This window comes from Coffea eugenioides, chromosome 4 (assembly GCF_003713205.1).
Source record: "Coffea eugenioides isolate CCC68of chromosome 4, Ceug_1.0, whole genome shotgun sequence".
Taxonomy (NCBI): Eukaryota; Viridiplantae; Streptophyta; class Magnoliopsida; order Gentianales; family Rubiaceae; genus Coffea; species Coffea eugenioides.
Window position 1 is genome coordinate 41,870,888 of NC_040038.1, and position 18,503 is coordinate 41,889,390.

The following is an 18,503-nucleotide window of genomic DNA, read 5'->3' on the forward strand; positions in this document are numbered from 1 at the left end:
GCTCCAAATAATTAATTGTCGTTGGTTCTTATCATCTACCATAGAATCAGAATATTGAATAGCAGCAAGAATGGTACTCTGATCATTCACCCTACAGTCCGGTCTTTGCAATGTATAATCCATTTGCAGATGGATAAAATAAAACATCTCAGAAGTCAGTTGTTTGAAGTCATGAAATGATCCCTACTCTTAGAGTCTTTTTTTTTTTTTCTTTGAAAGTCATGAAATAATCCCTACTCTTAGAGAGTCTCACCACGTGAAAAATGTGGATGTATTTATAGTGAAGTTTGTATTTTTTTTTCCTCAAAGATGGAATGAGTGTGCTTTACATCAAATGAACAAGTGTTACTTTTAATCTTCTTTGCATGAGATCTTAACAATTTATTGCTATATATATTAGTGCAAAAAAAATCTGGATAGCTCTCAAACTATTAAGTTTGTTTGACTTTTACCCTCCAAGTATTAAGTGTATGCTTTTGCCTCTCGAATTTATAAAGGGTAATTCTCCACCTTTTTAACTAGAGATAATTTGAAAGACTTCCCGTGAGGTGCATGTTAATGTAACTTGGCACTATAAAGTTCTAAAAATATTACTAACCTCCACTTAATACCATTTGTAACAATCTCATCCTTATATCATTAAAATATTGTAACAATAAACATTTAATGAGAGAGATATATTTTTCTTCCAATTCTACGTACCCTTTTGTATTGTCTTATATTGAATTTTCTACCAATTTGATTATAATATAAGATTTACATGTTTTGCCTAAAAATTTTCTCTTGCATAATATTTGCCTAAAAATTGTTAAAATAGTGAAGATAATGTTGTCAATACATATGCTCTGATAGCAATGGTCTCATCTCACCGATATGAAAGTTAAGTGATATTTCTAGAATTCCAAAGATGTCAAGTGATAGTACCATAAACTTCAACGGAGGTTTCTAAAATTATCTCTAATCAAAAGGGTAGAGAATACACCTTTTTACAAGTTTGCGGGGTAAAAGTATGTACTTAATAATTCAAGAGTGAAAAATCGACCAGTTATGTTGTTTGGGGGCCATTCTAATTTTTTGCCCTATAAATTATGTATTAGTGTCCCTTTATCTAAATTGTACTAATAAATTAAGGTACTAATCCATCGTGTTTTTATAGTCGGTAAATTACCTTCGGAGTTCCAAAATTGGTACCATTGATAACTTCCTCTTATCTATTTCAAATCTCAAATTGGTTTCTCAATAATATAAAGCGTCAAACTTTGATTCTTAAGTTAATTTTTACATTAAATAGGTCAAAATTTGCCATTGGATCCATCAATTTTAACTGTAGAAATAGATTTAAAGGATCAAAATTTAACACATTTTATTGTTAAGGATCAATTTAAAATTTGAAATAGATGAGGGATCACTCAAAGGTTGATGATTGTACCTAAATTTGACGCTTTTTCAAGTTCCAACATAGCAAGAGTGAACATGGTATCGTCTTGGCATAGCTCTCAAAAATACATCTACCTCAGTTATATATCCTGTATACTATATGGCTCCTGGTTTTTTGAATTATTGGAGCTGGCAGTTGGCCAATAGTATGTGACCAGTAGACGATCTTGTTAGTCAAAACGTAAATCTGCAAGGGACGAAAACATGGTACATGTATCAAATCACGAAGAAAATTTTAGATGTAGTGCGGCCGCCGGGGCAACCATTTTTAAGATTTTGACAGGAAATCTGCGATAATGAGGTTTTGATTGTGATAGAACGATGGATATAGTGCTAGTGGAATTGGAATCATTCTAATTAAGACGATACAAGTAAAATTTTCATTTAATTTTGAGGTGTGACGTCCATATTTACCATGTCCTTTTTTATGTAGTAATTATATAACAATAGCTAGGACGAAAAAACTCTGCAAGTGCAAAGTGCAAAACCATATGGAGAAGTATCACAATTTCAAATGAGATAAAAGAAACACTCTATGAATCCCATGGCAAAATATATTTGATTCATTTAACATTCTATGAATCTATACAACTTTTATCGGATCGTCAATAGGTTATTTCTTGGTAGCAATTGTTACTACTGTATAGTTAATAGTTATGAGTATTGACACAGGATGGTGTCATTTAATTGTACCTGATTTTTTACTTGAGTTGGTTGTTTGCTTGCCTAAGTCATTTCTCTTTTCATATAGTGTTTCAAATGCTTCCTTGAGCGGTTATACACCTGACCTTTTCTATAATAACTACTAAAACCTTTGCTGCCTCTCCAGAAAAAGGCATCGTGAATTTTATACCCTTTCAGTGCCAAAGGGTAAAAATCTCATTTTAAATTTGTCCTTCAGTTGGAGGGAAAACCATCATGTGATGTAATATATTGCACAAGTTGTCTAATACGAATTATATATCTGGCATGATATTCTAGTACTTCATGCATATTTTTACTTTTTTTTTTTATTTTAGTCCCATATATATATTTCTTGTTTTTGTATAAAAAGTGGATAAGCATGCAGTTCTGAATGTTAGATATTCATTTTTTTCGTACTTGCTTTATCTCTTCTTTGTGTTATTTTGTAATCATATGGCTTGTATTCTTCAACTTACAAAGTGTCAATGTCGTTGGTTGGATATTCCCATATTCCTCTTCTTTAGTTGTCGAGTTTTTCTTTTTTTTTTTGGCTTATTATTTTTTCCTTTGCCTCTTTCATGGTTCATAACTGTTCTTTCTTTTCCTCCTTCATGGTTCAATTCTGCGGCCAATTTTGATTGGACAGTTTAATGATAATTGGATGGATGCATGGGAAAATTTTCGAGTGTATTTTAGTGTCGTTTTACAGTTTTGGAGGAATATAGTTTCATCTTTACTTGGTAAAGTAGTAGCACAAGTGAGTCAACTATTAACAGTTTATCCTTAAAATTATCACCGATTCCCTGAATTGTAATATTTTTGCACAAGAAATTGTTTTTTTCTTTTGTTTTGCCCAAAACGTAGCACTTAGCCAACTTCTTATTTGGTACACAAACCCTAGAACAGAGCAACAAAGATATAAATTGATTGAAATTTTTAATAAAAACAAACAGAGAGAAATTATTTAAACATTGAAAGTTGCCCTGATTAAAGTTTAACAGGGATACAAACAAAAGCATTTAAAAAGATAACACATTGAATATTGAATGCCTTCTTTCTTGCAGTCAACCACGCAACTTGAACTGGAAAAGCAAGGGCCTTTTTTATAGGCTGATGGTTTGAAGCACAAATCGGCCTCAACTTCAACAATGATATCACCTATGAGTGCCAAACAACCAAAATGTGAATTAAAATATATGTATATACACGTTCGAGCAAGGGAGAAATGGACCAAGCTAGTGTCCATTTGAAAATAGAGAATATTCATCCTTCCATTGTGTCTTCAATATACAATTGAAATGGATCCTTTTGCACATCCAAATATGTAACGTCAAAAGTGGATGTACCAGTAAGGGTCCACTTTTGCACATCCACTTTTGACGTTACATATTTGTAGCAAATATTAAAGAATGGTTAGTTGATAAAAAATGAAATCCAGCTTGGTATGCTTATTTCTTGCAAAACAGGGGGAAAAAATTTCGTAGAATCAGATACTCACTGGAAAAGAAAAGAAGGAGCAAGACAATGGCGCCAATGAATTTCGTCATATCCATTTTCAACTTCAGTTGCTTTCTGCTTCTTATTTGCCGTTCAACTTTGTTTGTTTGTTTGGTGCAAATGGGCTCTTCTTATAAATTCAGATTGGCAGAGGCGGAGGAATCATTGAAGCATTAACTATTGATGCTAATATTTTATATGCGTTTTTTTCTATGTAGAAAATATGCCACCATCTTTTAATCTGTCGATTTATCCTAGACGGGGATGATTTCTCCAATGGTAGACATGCTTCAGTCGGAGCCTTTGCATTGGTAGAGTTAATCATAACAATGGATATGATTCGGTATCACGCACAAATACAATTAAAATCATTAGTTTAATGATAATATGATAACGTTAAATGACTCTTTTTGGTCTAATTTCATGCAACAAAAATTCTTGAAAGGTTATCATCCAATTCAAGTTCAAAAGACTGTTGGTACGGCCGTTTGGAATTGAAGAGGTTGTTGAACATTCAGCAGGCCGCTGAACCTTTGATTCGCTGGCAGCTTTGGTGGTGGTTTTGTTGATTTTTGATACGACAAATGGTTATGTGATGAGCCTTTAAATTTTGTATGTCCAGATAAATGTGCAGTTCATTTCCAAGTTGCTGAATTTATTGATAATCTATTTCACTTGTATTAGTTATCTGAAGTGTCATTTTAATTTTTGATCGATTGGTCAGTATTGCCTTCGAAAGATTTTTTGGGCATTTGAAAATAATGACATGGTAAAGAGTTGATGCGAAATATGGGTTGCTTGTGGGCCATGTTTCGGGCTGCAAGAAATTGAGTAGTTTAGTAGTAGTTTAGTAGTTTATTTGCCAGATTTCTAGTTAATTTGGTAGGAATAAGTTCAGTCCAAGATCTCATGTTGAGTTGGATCCGATTTAGAGTCGTCTCTAGACTCGCTATTACTTGAGCTAGTTATTAGCTTTTATTGGGTTATGTTCGGCCAGCTTAATGCCTTCATTGAGCCGATTATAAGCTATCCATTAGTTAGCCTTAATTGTGATTAGTGAGTCATTAGTTTAGTTGTCAAGTCGAATAAGGAAACTTGCATTGTTTCCAACTTAGATTAGTGATAAGTGACTAATTTACGTAATAATTGTATGATATTTTATATTATTTTTAGTCACTTTAGTTATATTATTGGTAGAATATGAATCATTTTGGCTATAATTGGTGAAAAATGCTTTTAAGTGATTAAATGAGGTTTTTATCACTTTTTACTTGGATTTTGTGTATTTTGACAGTTTTGACACATTTTCGTATTTCGGCTATAACTTGAGCTACAATGATCGGATTAAGATGATTCTTGAACCAATTTGAAGATAAGAGATAGATCTACAACTTTGGTGAAGACATCTAAATCCAGTTTGAAGGTTTTCCAGGTCAAAATGCCGAATTACAATAGCAAATTTCTACTGGTCGAAGCTGGAACAGGGCAATGAGCAGGCAAGGGTATTTCAGTCATATCTCAGCCTACACAGATCCAAATGAGGTGATTCTTGATGCATTAGAAAGATAACTCAAAAGGCTACAACTTTCGTGTTTTCGACATGAGCTGGTTCAGCCTCTAACATCAAGAAAAGATTGGTTGAAGTTGGGCCAAAAACAGAGCAAGTGATCCACACTCGGATCCACTATTCATCCGAACCCTCGGTTGTTTCTGGGTTAGTGGATCCGAGCTCGGATCCATACGGATCCGAGGTACTGTAGCAGCTCGGATCACTGGTCAGAAAAGGCTGCTCTGTACGCGTAAAAAATCAATTTCACCTCCACCAACTCACATTGGATGCTAGACATGTGAGAAACATTCCCAGCTGTAAAAGGGAGATGTAATCCTCATTTCTTGACCACCTTTCATCATTAAATAGCCAAATGCATTGCAAAAATAGGAGATTGGAGAGATTGGGGAGTTCATAGCAAGAAAAAGAGAGAGACATACGGGAGAAGCTTGAAGTTGCAGAAATGTAGCTCTTTCATCTCCCTAGTGTTAGTTTAGCTTAGTATAGAGTAGTGTAGCTTTTCCATTCTTGTTTATTATCTAGATTAGGATGAAGATGGAGGATGAAGAAGACAAGGAAGAAAGCTCATGTGACAAGGGTTGTATTCCTTCCAAACTCTTTATCTTTTGTATTTGATTCCAAATTTAGTTAATATACAAGTTCTGGATTTTGTGTTCAATATGTGTTTCTAAAGTTTATACCTTGGGTTTGGTTGAACTTTCTATAATTGTTAGTGTTTATTATTTGGTTATTTGACTGCTATGATTTGAGCAAGTTATTTAGCACTTTAGCTCTTGAAATCATGATTAATCTGGTACCATTAATTGTGATTATCTAAGGTGTTGTTTCTGCAATGAAAATTGAGATTTAACACTAGTTCAAGAAGTGCTAAACATAGGGAGTACACTCACGAAAGTAGAGGTGCACTTATGTGGTTTTTAGTGATTCATTTCATGTAATTTCATTGAAGAAATGAACTTGTAGCTAATTTCATAACCATGAAAATAGGTATGGATTAGTTATGAGTATAATTGATTCACTACGAAAGTAGGATTCAAATGCATAAGGAAATTACACCATAATTAGCCTAGATGTAGTATTCAATGATCCAAATATAGCACTTGCATGAGTAGTTAGGGATACCACAACCCAAGGAGCTTTCATTTGTTATTTTGTATAATTTCAATAGGTTTAATTTGTTATAATTCATTGATAGTCTAAATAATAGAGAAGCTTTAGTAGTACCGGTAATTGCAATCTTCCTTGTGGGATCGACCCTTAATACCCTATACTCGCTCACGATTCGTATACTTGCGATAAATCGCGTGTGGGGTATTTAGGAGTTTATAAATGTAAAACTTGATTAGAATGAGGCAAAATTGATATGTATACCCTGCGCACGTCAATTAGGTTTGCTTCTTTGTAAGGCTATAAATAACCAAACTTATGATATTTTTGGTAATTAGACAATTATGAATAAAATTTGAGAGTTTTCTCTTTCTTGTTCCTTAGGAACATCCCTTGATACAAAGTGAGTCGTGCCTCCTTTGTTCAAGTTTTGGCTTATCAATTCAAGACCACATTGAATTGTGGCGCCGTTCTACCAAAATGTCTTGGTTCGCTGTCTTGTTGAGTTGTGGGTCGCGATTAAATTCAAAGTTCATAACTTTGTGGGTACCTGGTCAAGATAAATCTTTCCACTACCTGTGCAATTTGTTTCTTCGAGAGCAGGAGTTTGGAGAATTGAGTTCGTATCAGTTGGTATTAGAGTTTCGGCTCTTGATCCAGGTCACTTAACCAAGTCTCGTGGAGCTGCATCTCGTTCATATCATCAAGAATTCTTGGAGTATGAACCTTCCAAGAGGAGGGGTTTTGATCACTCTAGTTCCCAAACTTCTTCAAGAATGTCGCATTCACAACATGAGTTTCATTCACTTCAGGAGGAAATGGATCATTTCCGTGCTTTGTGTGTATATGAAAGATATAAGCGTACTTGTGATGAATATGAGGAGGAGCAAAGGAGTTTGCGTAAAGCATCCAAGCCGAGATCTTCATCAAGCAAATGAGCTTCATCTAAGGAGTGTTATAACAATCGAGATATAGAGTATAAGAATTCTCGAATTGAGTCAAAGCCTCATGAATCAAAGGATGATTTCCGAAGTCAGACTAAAGAATTGGGAGGAATAATGAAGTTTTAAAGGGAGTTCTTGCACTTGAATCTTGTCCTATGCCTTCTTACCATTTCGCAACAAGTGTTCTAAGTGATGATCAATCTAATGAACTTGATCATGTTCAAAGTGTTCTTCATTTTGTTAGTTGCATTATGGAGGATCCAAGAAGATGCGACTTTGCTACCAATGAACCATACATTTTACCTTGCATCATGGAACCAAAACTACATGCATTATCTTCAAGGAGTTGTTGGAGTAAAGCCATAAGTTTTTCATGACTGATCGTGAGCATTTTCAAGTTGTCCAAGAGACATGTGCATCGAATTATAATAATCATGACGTATGCAAGTATCATCCAATCTTAGGGAGCCAATATGTGGAGATTTGGGGTTTCATACTGCCAACTCTTGCTGGTGTCATTCATTTCCATCTATGATTTGAGGACAAATCTTTTCCAAGAGGAAGGGAATGATGCGAAATATGGGTTGCTTATGGGCCATGTTTCGGGCTGCAAGAGATTGAGTAGTTTAGTAGTTTATTTTTCAGATTTCTAGTTAATTTGGTAGGAATAAGTTCGGTCCAAGATCTCATGTTGAGTTGGATCCGATTTAGAGTCGTCTCTAGACTCGCTATTACTTGAGCTAGTTATTAGCTTTTATTAGGTTATGTTCGGCCAATTTAATGCCTTCATTGGGCCAATTATAAGCTATCCATTAGTTAGCCTTAGTTGTGATTAGTGAGTCATTAGTTTAGTTGTCAAGTCGAATAAGGAAACTTGCATTGTTTTCAACTTAGATTAGGTTGCTTCTTTGTAAGGCTATAAATAGCCAAACTTATGATATTTTCGGTAGTTAGATAATTATGAATAAAATTTGAGAGTTTTTTCTCTTTCTTGTTCCTTGGGAACGTCCCTTGATACAAAGCGAGTCGTGTCTCCTTTGTTCAAGTTTTGACTTATCAATTCAAGACCACGTTGAATTGTGGCACCGTTCTACCAAAAAGTCTTGGTTCGCTGTCTTGTTGAATTGTGGGTCGCGATTAAATTCAAGGTTTATAACTTCGCGGGTTAGAGGGGTCGAGGTTTTTCCATCTTTTGTATCCATAACTTGGTTAAGATATATCTTTCCGCTGGCTATGCAATTTGTTTCTTCGAGAACGGGAGTTTGGAGAATCGAATTCGCATCAAGAGTATTTGTCGAAAGATTGGAACTACCGAACTAATTACTTGAACATTTTGTATCTCAAGTGTCCAAGTTAGAGTTCCTTGTTCTAAAATTGTGAATTTGTGTAATTTTTTGTTTGGCATACTATTCAAGGATAGTTATTGGATTGAATCACAATTCAGATGCCATTCCTTTTTGAGATAGTTGAACCCAATATCTATTTTTTCCAATTAATGATTAAGATATAAAAAAGGAGTGGGGGGTTTACACGGGTGAAAAGCAAGTCGATTTCTTGATATATATTTATGGTGGTTGCTGCTTTGCTGTGTAAAAAGAACTAAGGTGGCGGCCTTCAGAAGTGACTTTTGTACTCCAACTATCATGAAGGTAAGGGTTTTTCTGATTTTACAGCTACCTTTTTAATAGGATTAGATGCAAAATGCACCCTCGAACTTTGCTTGGTTAGCGACTTGCCCCCTGAACTATCAATTGCAGAGATTTGCGCCTTGTACTACTGATTTCATTGCAGATTGCTTAAAATAAGATGGTGTAATAAAATTATCCTAATTAAATGACCAACTATCTAAGTGCAGAAAACATGACAAATAACTTCTTAAGTGCAGAAAAGTCAGGGACATTTGGAAACTAGCTCCTGTCCAATGGGATGGAATTGAAAACATGACAGATAACTTCAAAAATTGGTGGACAGCAGTGACTGAAGCAAGACATAGGATACAGGGGGAAGATCATATTGGCCCCACGGCTTATATCCTGTGGCAAATCTGGAAAAGTAGGAATGAGAAGGAGTTCAACAGCAAATGCTTGGATCCAGCTAGAACAGTAAACAAAGCTTATACTGCATGGTGGGAATTCGAAAATGCAGCAGGGAAAGCTAGGAAGTGGAGCATAGGGAAAACAACAGCACCCCAGCAACACAGTGATCAGGATGCAATACAAAAAGAGCAACCTACAACAACAGGAACAAGCCTGGGAATAGCTGTGCAATGGAACAAAGCAGATAAAGCAGTTGGATATGGCATTGTAGCGAGAGATGGAAGACAACAGGACCTAATGGGATGGGCTTTGAGAGAGAGAGCAAGTGACAATCACTTTCAACAACTAGCTGAAGGAGTCAAACTTGCTCTAATTAAGGCAGCAGAGCAAGGATGGAGACTCATCAACATTGGTGTTCCTAACAAGAACCTGCTATAGCAAATTCAATGGGAAAAACCAATGGATGCATGGACAACAACAGTGATAAAAGACATCCAAGAGCAGAGTACTTTGTTTTACAAATACTCCTTTTACCTAGAAATAGTTAATTGTAATGATCTTAGCGTTCGCTTTAGTGCTCAAGCATTGAACAGTTATCAAGATGTAGAATGGGTTAATCTTAATCTGTTGTGCTAATGGCACAATGTATGTATCGAGCCTTTGCTCATTTGTAAATATTTTGGCTCAAGCAATATAATTCTACCGTTTCATCAAAAATCTAAATTGTCTACATCCCTCTTCCTTCTCTCTCCTCTAAACTTAGTAGAAACTCTCCTCCTTCTCCTCCATTAAACTAAACCACCAAGGTATTATCCATCCCACCCCTCACATCAAACTCTCTAACATGGATTGCTCTTCACCTTTTCCACTCAAATCTACCTCTCCGAGTCCTTAACTTCACAAACCTATCATCACCCCTCTCTCTTGAGTGCCTTATCTTTGAATCTTCATCGTTTCTCAACTTCCAAAATCACAACCCATTTCAAATTTACCAACCCTCATTGCTACTAGCCAACCTCCCGGCACTTTTTTATTCATGAGGCACAAATTCCATCATTTCCTATCCTTGTAATTTCTATATTTGTCTATGCTTTGGGTGTTTTTATTTTTGCTTGTTGCATTTGATTCAGTGTGTGATTGGTACTGCATATGATAAGATTGTGTAATAGGTTTTGCTATTTGAAGATTTGGTGTGGATTTATGAGGTGTATCTTCAATTTGCATGGATTACAGATGGGTTTTTAGCCTTGGTTATTCTAACGTCCTTAAGAACTAGAATTTCATGTATATATACGAACGTGTATTCAAAATTTGTGCAAGTTAATGGCTGTATCTTGGATAATCTAATTAACTTCTGCAATTTGAATATAGATGAGCACTTTCTTGTGACGCAGTACTACTTTTTGGGCCGTAGAGAATAGTAGTGATCTGTTCAGTACCAGTAGTATAACCTTGAACGTTAATTAGTAGAGAAAGGGATGGAGCCTTAAATTAATTAAGTTTCTTACATATGATCTACATCAGAGGGATGGACCCTTACTGATACATATATCCACTTTTGCAGTTACATATTTGGAGAAAATATTCAAGAATGATTAGTTGATCAAAAGTGAAATCCAACTTGGTATACTTACTGGAAAAGAAAAGAAAGAGCAAGAAAATGCACCCCAGTGAATTTCCTGATATCCATCCTCAACTTTAGTTGCTTTCGCCTCCTTATTTGCCGTTCAAGTTTAACTTTGTTTGTTTGTTTGGTGCAAACGGGTTCCTCTTCTTATGGATATGGATTAGCAAAGGCAATCATTGAAGCATTAATTATTGGTAGTAATATTTGATATGCCTGTTTGATATTTCCTTAGTATGTGTTTTTTTTTTTCCATTTTTCTGCCGGTTTTGGGCACTCTCTTTTTTCAGATACATGTTGCTTATTGTTCTGTGCTTGACTACTTCTTTTTGAGTTTTATATGCTCTTGTTATCGTTTTCCCATTGTTGCCCTTTACAGCATTCCTTCCTGCCCCTGGTTTTGTGGTAAAAAATTGTGTTCATTAAATTGTGTGTTAGAACTTAGAACTAAGAGAAATTACAATTCGGAGTTTGCATTTGTTTTTTGAATCAAATTTGCGGCTCAAAATTTTTTTATTAGGTACTTCTTAACTGTTACTATTTTTGTACATCAATTCACTGTCTAATTTGGTTCTTTGATGTTATTAAATTTTTTGGAAATTTCTATCACCCCTTTAGGTATCATACGGATGATTGTAATTCGATAAACTATTCTTATATCATTCAATATATAGTTTCTTTTTTGGCCCAACAAAGATCAATTCAATGTATAGTTTAAATTCCTAAAATCTTCTAAGGGTTGGTTTCACTTTTTACAAATTCAATGATGAATTGATACTTATCAATATGATACTGAAAAGGTACTAATTCAAGTATCATTGAGACTCCAGCTTTTTTTCGCAGGTGTGCCAGATTAAACCACCTGTCGCATCCTTGATGCATTCTTGAATTAACAAAATATAAGTGGCAATCTAAGAATAGATAATGCTTTACGTAATATATGAAAAAATACTTCTTTGTCAACAATAAGAATTCAGAGGAAACTTTCACGGTACTAAAGGAAAACTTATTCTTGAAAAATTAATCAAAATTCCCTCTAAAACCAAAGTGATAGATTTATTTGGAAATTGGAAGTTGCCCTTATTCAGGATTAACAAGGCTTTAAGCAAACACATTTGCCAAGAAAATGAGTACATTTTCCATCAGGAATATTTTCTTCTGCACAGGCACGACGGCAGCTTGATCTACGGATGCAAGGGCCTATGAAGTGGGCTGCTGGTTTGGGGCAAACCTTGGCTTCAACTTCAACGATGGCATCATCTGTGATGGAAAAACGAACGAAATTGAATTAAACACTTTGCATATTAAACAAACAAAAAAAATTGTGAATTTGCATCCCAAAGTTTCATGCACGGGAGAAATGGACCAGGATGGTGTTAATTCAAAAGATAGAAATGTCCTCTTCAAGATGCAATGCATTTTACATTTATATGGATGTTGTACAGATGCACCTAAGTTGATTGAATCTGCTATTTTCTTTGAAACAAAATAACTTTGTCGTGAATTGAACCCTATGCCCCATCCAAATATTGAGTACAAAACAAATACAAACTATTTAACCACTGAGGTTGGTCCAATGATCAAGGAAGAGCTCTTAGGGATCTATCCGTTGTTAGGTTTAGAGTGTAGTTGGGGATAGGAAGGGTATGGAACGGCGTGGAAGGGTAAAGAAGAAGAAGAAGAAGAATATAAACTATTCTGAAATTAGACTGAGTTTCATGCATATTCATCTGCATACAAAAAGATGGAACCGTTGGTCATTCAAATTAACTTTTGAACTTATAGACGTTCAAATAAAAATAAAGTGCCAGACAAATGGGGAAAAACTATTCGTGAATGATTAGTTGATGCAAAATGAACTTTAACTTGGTACGCCCATTATAAATCCAGAACACGGAAGAATTGCTGGAATCAGATACTTACTGGAGAAGAAAAGAAAGATCAAGAAAAAGACACCAATAAATTTCCTCATGTCCATCCTAAGCTTCAGTTGTTTTTCTTCTTATCTTCCTTTCTAGTTCAACCTTGTCAGAAAAATTTGTTTTGGTGCAGATGATCGAGCCCTTATATAACATATAGATTGGCAAAGATAATCATCATGGAAAGATTAGATATTGGTGGTAAAATTTGGTATGCGTATATATTTATATCAAAATACCTCATTTTCCTTTTATTTGGGGTAACTTAATCGATTTATCCTTGAATTTCTCTAGATGAACGGACATCCGATAAAATTGAAACGATACAGATAAGATTAACATGACCCTTGTACAAGAATAATACGTACAAATCGAGAAATGGATGTCTCCAGATGTGCACTCGTTAGTGGCAGATGAACACAAATGTGTTTTCTGTTCTATAACTTTTCTAAATATTAAATAAATTTATTGTCTTCATTTTTTTTTATGTTAATCAATAACATAGTATCCAAATATTAAAGACACAAATCAGTTGAATATCATATGAAAGACTTTATGGATGGATAACTATTACGCGTGAAACTGTTGCTGAAGGATGTCAGCTTATTCACTTTCTCTGTCTCGTATAAAAGGGTCCCTAATATTGGCAACTTGGCATAATTATTTTTCCACAAAAGAACGAAAGAATTGGCATGATTTTGGTAATTAAGCATATGATATGCCTTAAAAGTTGCTTTTTCTTTTCAAATTTGTTGTCATTGTTAATTGCCTAATCCCTTGGTTAACGCTAGTTGCTCCTAATGACAAGATTTTATTCATGAATATATTATTTCCTACTTTCCTTTTTTTTTTGTTTTCTTTTTTTGTTTTCCCTTTGTGTTATTTTGCCGTTTAACATCAATACATGTGCTGTTTATTTTGGTATCCGGCTAAAATCCTTCCAAAATAAAGTAACCGGAAGTATTTCTCCCTTACATTTATACACTTTTCTTAAGTAAATTTACTTTTTAAAAAATTTAAAACTTGAACAACATCTTAACGAGTGCTCAGTGTTAGACAAACTTTTTGTCTCTAATGACATGCGATTATTTTTGCATAAACACTTTAACAAGTGGATATACGAAGTTGTCCAGTACAAATTTTGAAATGCTAATGTTGACATCCCAATTATTTTGCCTCCATTACCCTTGTTGTTAGTTTAATTCGACGTCTTCTTTTTCCTTTTATGTTTTTGGAAAACAAGAAAAAAATAACTCAAAAAGGTTTCCCGGGGTTCCGTTCTTCTGCCTTCTTCTACACGAAAATGTTTTATATTTTGATGTTATGAAGACGTTGCCATTAGCTTGGAGCCTTAATTACTCATCATTTGGTTTTGGAGGAGAACAAATGATTGGAACCTGAAAGCAGTCGCACATTTTTGTAGCTGTTATATGGTGAATGACATCAAATTCCAGTTTGGTTTTGGACTAATTACACCTTATTTCATCAATTATGACTTTGCACCTTCAACTTTTATTTAGATACTTTGCGCCATAAATTTGTTGAATTGTCCTATATCTGCCCAAAAGCTGATATTCTCATTAATTACAAGCACATAAGTGATCAATATTTGGGCACATTGCCTGTATACTTGTCATTAATTTTGTGCAAGATTGTGGTAATTTCCGATGATTTAGTAACCTTAGGGTATAAATTGTCTAAAGAAAAAACAATGAGTAATAATTAATAACTTTAGAGCGTGAGAAGTTCAAACTTCAAAGCGAAATAACAAATGCAGCGAGCGAAATCGTTAAAAAATTGTTGAAGCCAAAGAGCAGTTAGGGAGCTTTTTTCAATTTGTAGAATCAAAGCTAGGATAGCTCTGAAGAAATATATTAGTGCATGCACGAGCCCAATTCCAATTGTGCGTCTATATATATGAGATATACACACACATTAACCACTTTTGAAGTATTAATCGAACTCTTTACATTCCAACAGTGATGTAGATTTGGGTAAAATCCTGTGTTAATGATCGTGATTTAGACAGATAATAGGTGTCAAGTAGCATAACTTTTGCTTAGAATGTACACAATTCGTTCTTTATAACAATAAGGGTAAAATACAAATATTCACCTTATGGTTTGGCATATGTACACTTCGGTTCCTTTTAATTTGAAAATCTACAATTTAACCTCTTGTAGTCGTAATCAAAGTACAACTATTAGATTTTTCATTAGATTTAACGGTCAAACTTGAATAGTCAAACTCTTCATATAAAATTATTATGAAATTACAAAATCATCCATCAATCTATGGTTAATATAATGTTCTAAGTAAAAATTTCTGGGCAAACTATACTTATAGAAAATTTTGAGGCAAAAATGAAATTTAAATAAAAATTATATTTACTTGGTTTCATAAAAAGGGCAAGAATGAATCACAAAAGCAAGTATAAGCTTGGGTTAAATGCGCTAAACCCTTAGTTACGTTTACCCTGAACTTACGTTTAAAAGTAAGTATAAGCTTGGGTTAAATGCGCTAAACCCTGAACTTTACCCTTAGTTACGTTTTGTCCCTCTGAACTCATTAAATAAGCATTTTGCTCCCCCAATTTGATATTTCAAGACAAAAGTACTATTTCGTTTCTTTTTTTTTTGTTTATTCATTCCCTTGTTTTTCTTTTTGACTGCTTTGTTTTATTTTTCATTTTTCCTTTTTTACTAATTTCTTTTTTCACTGCTCTCATGTCACCATTTTGTTTCACTTTCCCATTAGTATTACTAATTTGTATGCTTATTACAATATTGTAATCATTTTTTTACTTATAATTTAATTCTTGTTTTATTTATTTAAACTATTAAAAATTTAAGGCAAACTGTATAGCATAAAAAATTTGATATATGCCTATCATAATCAAAAAGTGTATATTACTAGCAATTTGAATACTAGGCCTTTAAATTACTTAATATTTAAAATTATATCCCAAAAAATAAAGTAATTAATAATTTTATTTACTTTTTGTGCATAGTTGATTAACCACTTCTGTTTTTATGAAAAATTAATTTATTCTAAACTCTAAACATATTGATTTAAATAATGTATGAAATAGTTTATGAACATAGATAATATATACTTTGTTATAGCATAAACTTCATAGTCATTATTTTTTTCAATAGCAAAAAGTAAATAATCTAGAAATAAATAAAGAATAAGTTTAAGTAGATTAAAATTAATGTATAGATAATAATAGCAAAGAGAAGAAAGTAGTTGATGGCACGAGAGAAGGGAGAAAAACTAAAAAATATAAAGAAATTGACAAGTAGAAAAAAGGGCAAAAAGGGAGAGAAAAGAAATAAAATAATAATTAATATGAAAGGGGCAATTTTGTCCTAAAACATAAAGTAGGAGTATAAAGTGTCTATTTATTAAGTTGAGGGGGGGGGGTAAAATGCAACTGGGATTAAAGTTAGGAGGGTTTAATGTTTTTAATAAGCTTTTTTCCAAATATTTCAATTTTACCTCAAAATTTTTTAAAAGTATAATTTGTCCTCAAATTTTATTTAGAACATTACATTAACCATAGATTGAAGAGTGATTTTGTAATTTTCATAATAATTTTATTTGAAGGTTTGACCATTAAATCTAACAAAAAATCTAACAGTTTTACTTTGATTACAATGATAAGGGGTTAAATTATAGATTTTCAGATTATAGAGAGTTAAAATGTACATACACCAAATTATAAGGGGTTTTCGTATTTTACCCTAACAATAAACCGTGTAAACTTTGATACAGCTACGAATGTCGGTTGGTAGGCCCCCTTAGAAATGCATAATTTGGAAGGATGGGCATAACTTGTCTGCTCGCACCAAAACTCTAACGAAATGTTAATGGATTAATTTTATGGATAAATTACCATTTACCCCTGTAATTTTGTACTTTACCATATAAATCTTCTATAATTTAATAATTTATATATATAATATTCTCATGATTTGGATTAAAATGTCACCATCAGTTTTTTGTTAAACTAATGGTTAATAGTTAAAAATCAAAATCAAAATAATATATTGACAAACTCGATATAGGTTTTTAAAACTCTATATACATTGTGAAAAACACTCCCATCCAAACTACAGAAGATTAAATGATAAATCACCTAACCATCGGAGGTAAAAAGGTATGCTTTGCTTTATTAGTTAGTGAAACACATTTATAGTAGTAAAACTATTACAACACTATTCTTCTTAAAAAATTTAGAGGTTATTTTTATTTGTGTATTACTATAGCATTATAATTTAAAAACTTATTTTAAAAAAAAATGACCGATCCAAACAGATTAACTAGGAGGGTTAACTGCAACATTGCTAAAACCTCTAATCAAGAAGAAAAAAAAAACTATAAATTCAATACCTAAAACAATTGTTTATGTATTTATTATCTGTTTGTATTCCCAGATTCAAATTCCTATCCAGATTCAAAAAAAAAAAACTATTAATAAGAAAAGATACTGTACAAACTTAATTAGCAAGGAATGAGATGAGAAATTGAATACTCTTCTTCTCAACCCCAATTCTTTAATCTTGAATTTGACAAAATCCATTTGGGCCATTTCCGACCAATTCCCAGTAGATAATAAATTATATACTTCCTCCATACGACCTCAGACCAACAACCCAAATCCATATCCCAAAAAAAAAATTTCCCCAAACAGCAGATCTGCTGCTTCAACTCTTCTTCAATATGGACTCCATCAATTTCTTCAAGGGCTATGGCAAAGTAAACAATCCAGCTGGAAATCAACAACCAGCTTCCAACAGACGACGTCGTATCCTCTTAGCTGCTTCCCTCGCCGTTTTCTTGACCATCGTAATCGGCGCAATGATCGGAGCCTTAATCTACGAGTCAGCCACCGAGCCTCCGGAGTCGGAAGAAGAGCAACTCCCCGCTTCGGACTCGGGCGAGTCACTCAAGACCGTGTGCGTCGTGACTCAGTACCTCGACTCGTGCATCAACTCGATCTCTGCTCTCAACGACCCGCCCAAATCCGACCCGGTTCACTTCTTCAACCTGTCTCTCCAGGTCAGCCAGAGGGAGCTCGCCAGCCTCGCTTCTCTTCCCAAGACCCTAATCTCCAAGTCGAACGACCGGCGGGCCGAGTCGGCATTGAAGGACTGCCTTAATCTGTTCGACGACTCGCTGAGTCAACTCAACAGGTCGGCCGAGTTGATGAAGGTGGCGGTGGTGGGCCCGGCGGAGAAGCTGTTGACGGAGATGAGGATCAGTGATATGCAGACGTGGATTAGCGCTGCGATGACGGATCAGGATACGTGCCTTGACGGGCTTGATGAGATGGGGTCGACGGTGGTTGATGAGCTCAGAGCGCGGGTGCACAAGTCTAGCGAGTACATGAGCAACAGCTTAGCAATTCTCAACAACCTGAAAAGTCTTGTTGAGAAGTTTGGTCTGAAAATGCCTTAAAGAGGAAGGAAGCCTGATTGGTGAAAGCCGTGGGCTGACATTATTCTTTTCTTTTTTTTTTTGTGTATTATTATTTACTTTTCCTTTTTTTTTTATGTAATTTATGTAATTTTTAAATTTTGTATTTTGGAGGTTGTATTTTGTTGGTTGTTTTCTTGAGGAATTTGCCACGATTTTAAGATATAATAAATATAAAATGGTGAGAAGAGCCAATTAGGAATA

The 18,503-nt window shown here is 34.2% G+C and overlaps 1 protein-coding gene and 1 non-coding gene across 2 annotated transcripts; both read left to right on the forward strand.

Moving 5' to 3' along the window:
* The first annotated feature begins 13,106 nt into the window (after positions 1-13,106).
* LOC113769684 lies at positions 13,107-13,206 on the forward strand. Its single transcript, XR_003468232.1, has one exon. It is a non-coding gene; the product is annotated as a U6 spliceosomal RNA (small nuclear RNA).
* Positions 13,207-17,329: 4,123 nt separating this feature from the next.
* On the forward strand, positions 17,330-18,503 carry LOC113767748 (pectinesterase 1-like). The gene has a single exon (XM_027311927.1). The coding sequence runs from the start codon at positions 17,544-17,546 to the stop codon at positions 18,279-18,281; it is 738 nt and encodes a 245-aa protein (XP_027167728.1). The 5' UTR covers positions 17,330-17,543; the 3' UTR covers positions 18,282-18,503.

Bases quoted from the DNA above. Each gene is read 5' to 3' on its own strand.
- LOC113767748 (XM_027311927.1), top strand. From the start codon at position 17,544: ATGGACTCCATCAATTTCTTCAAGGGCTATGGCAAAGTAAACAATCCA.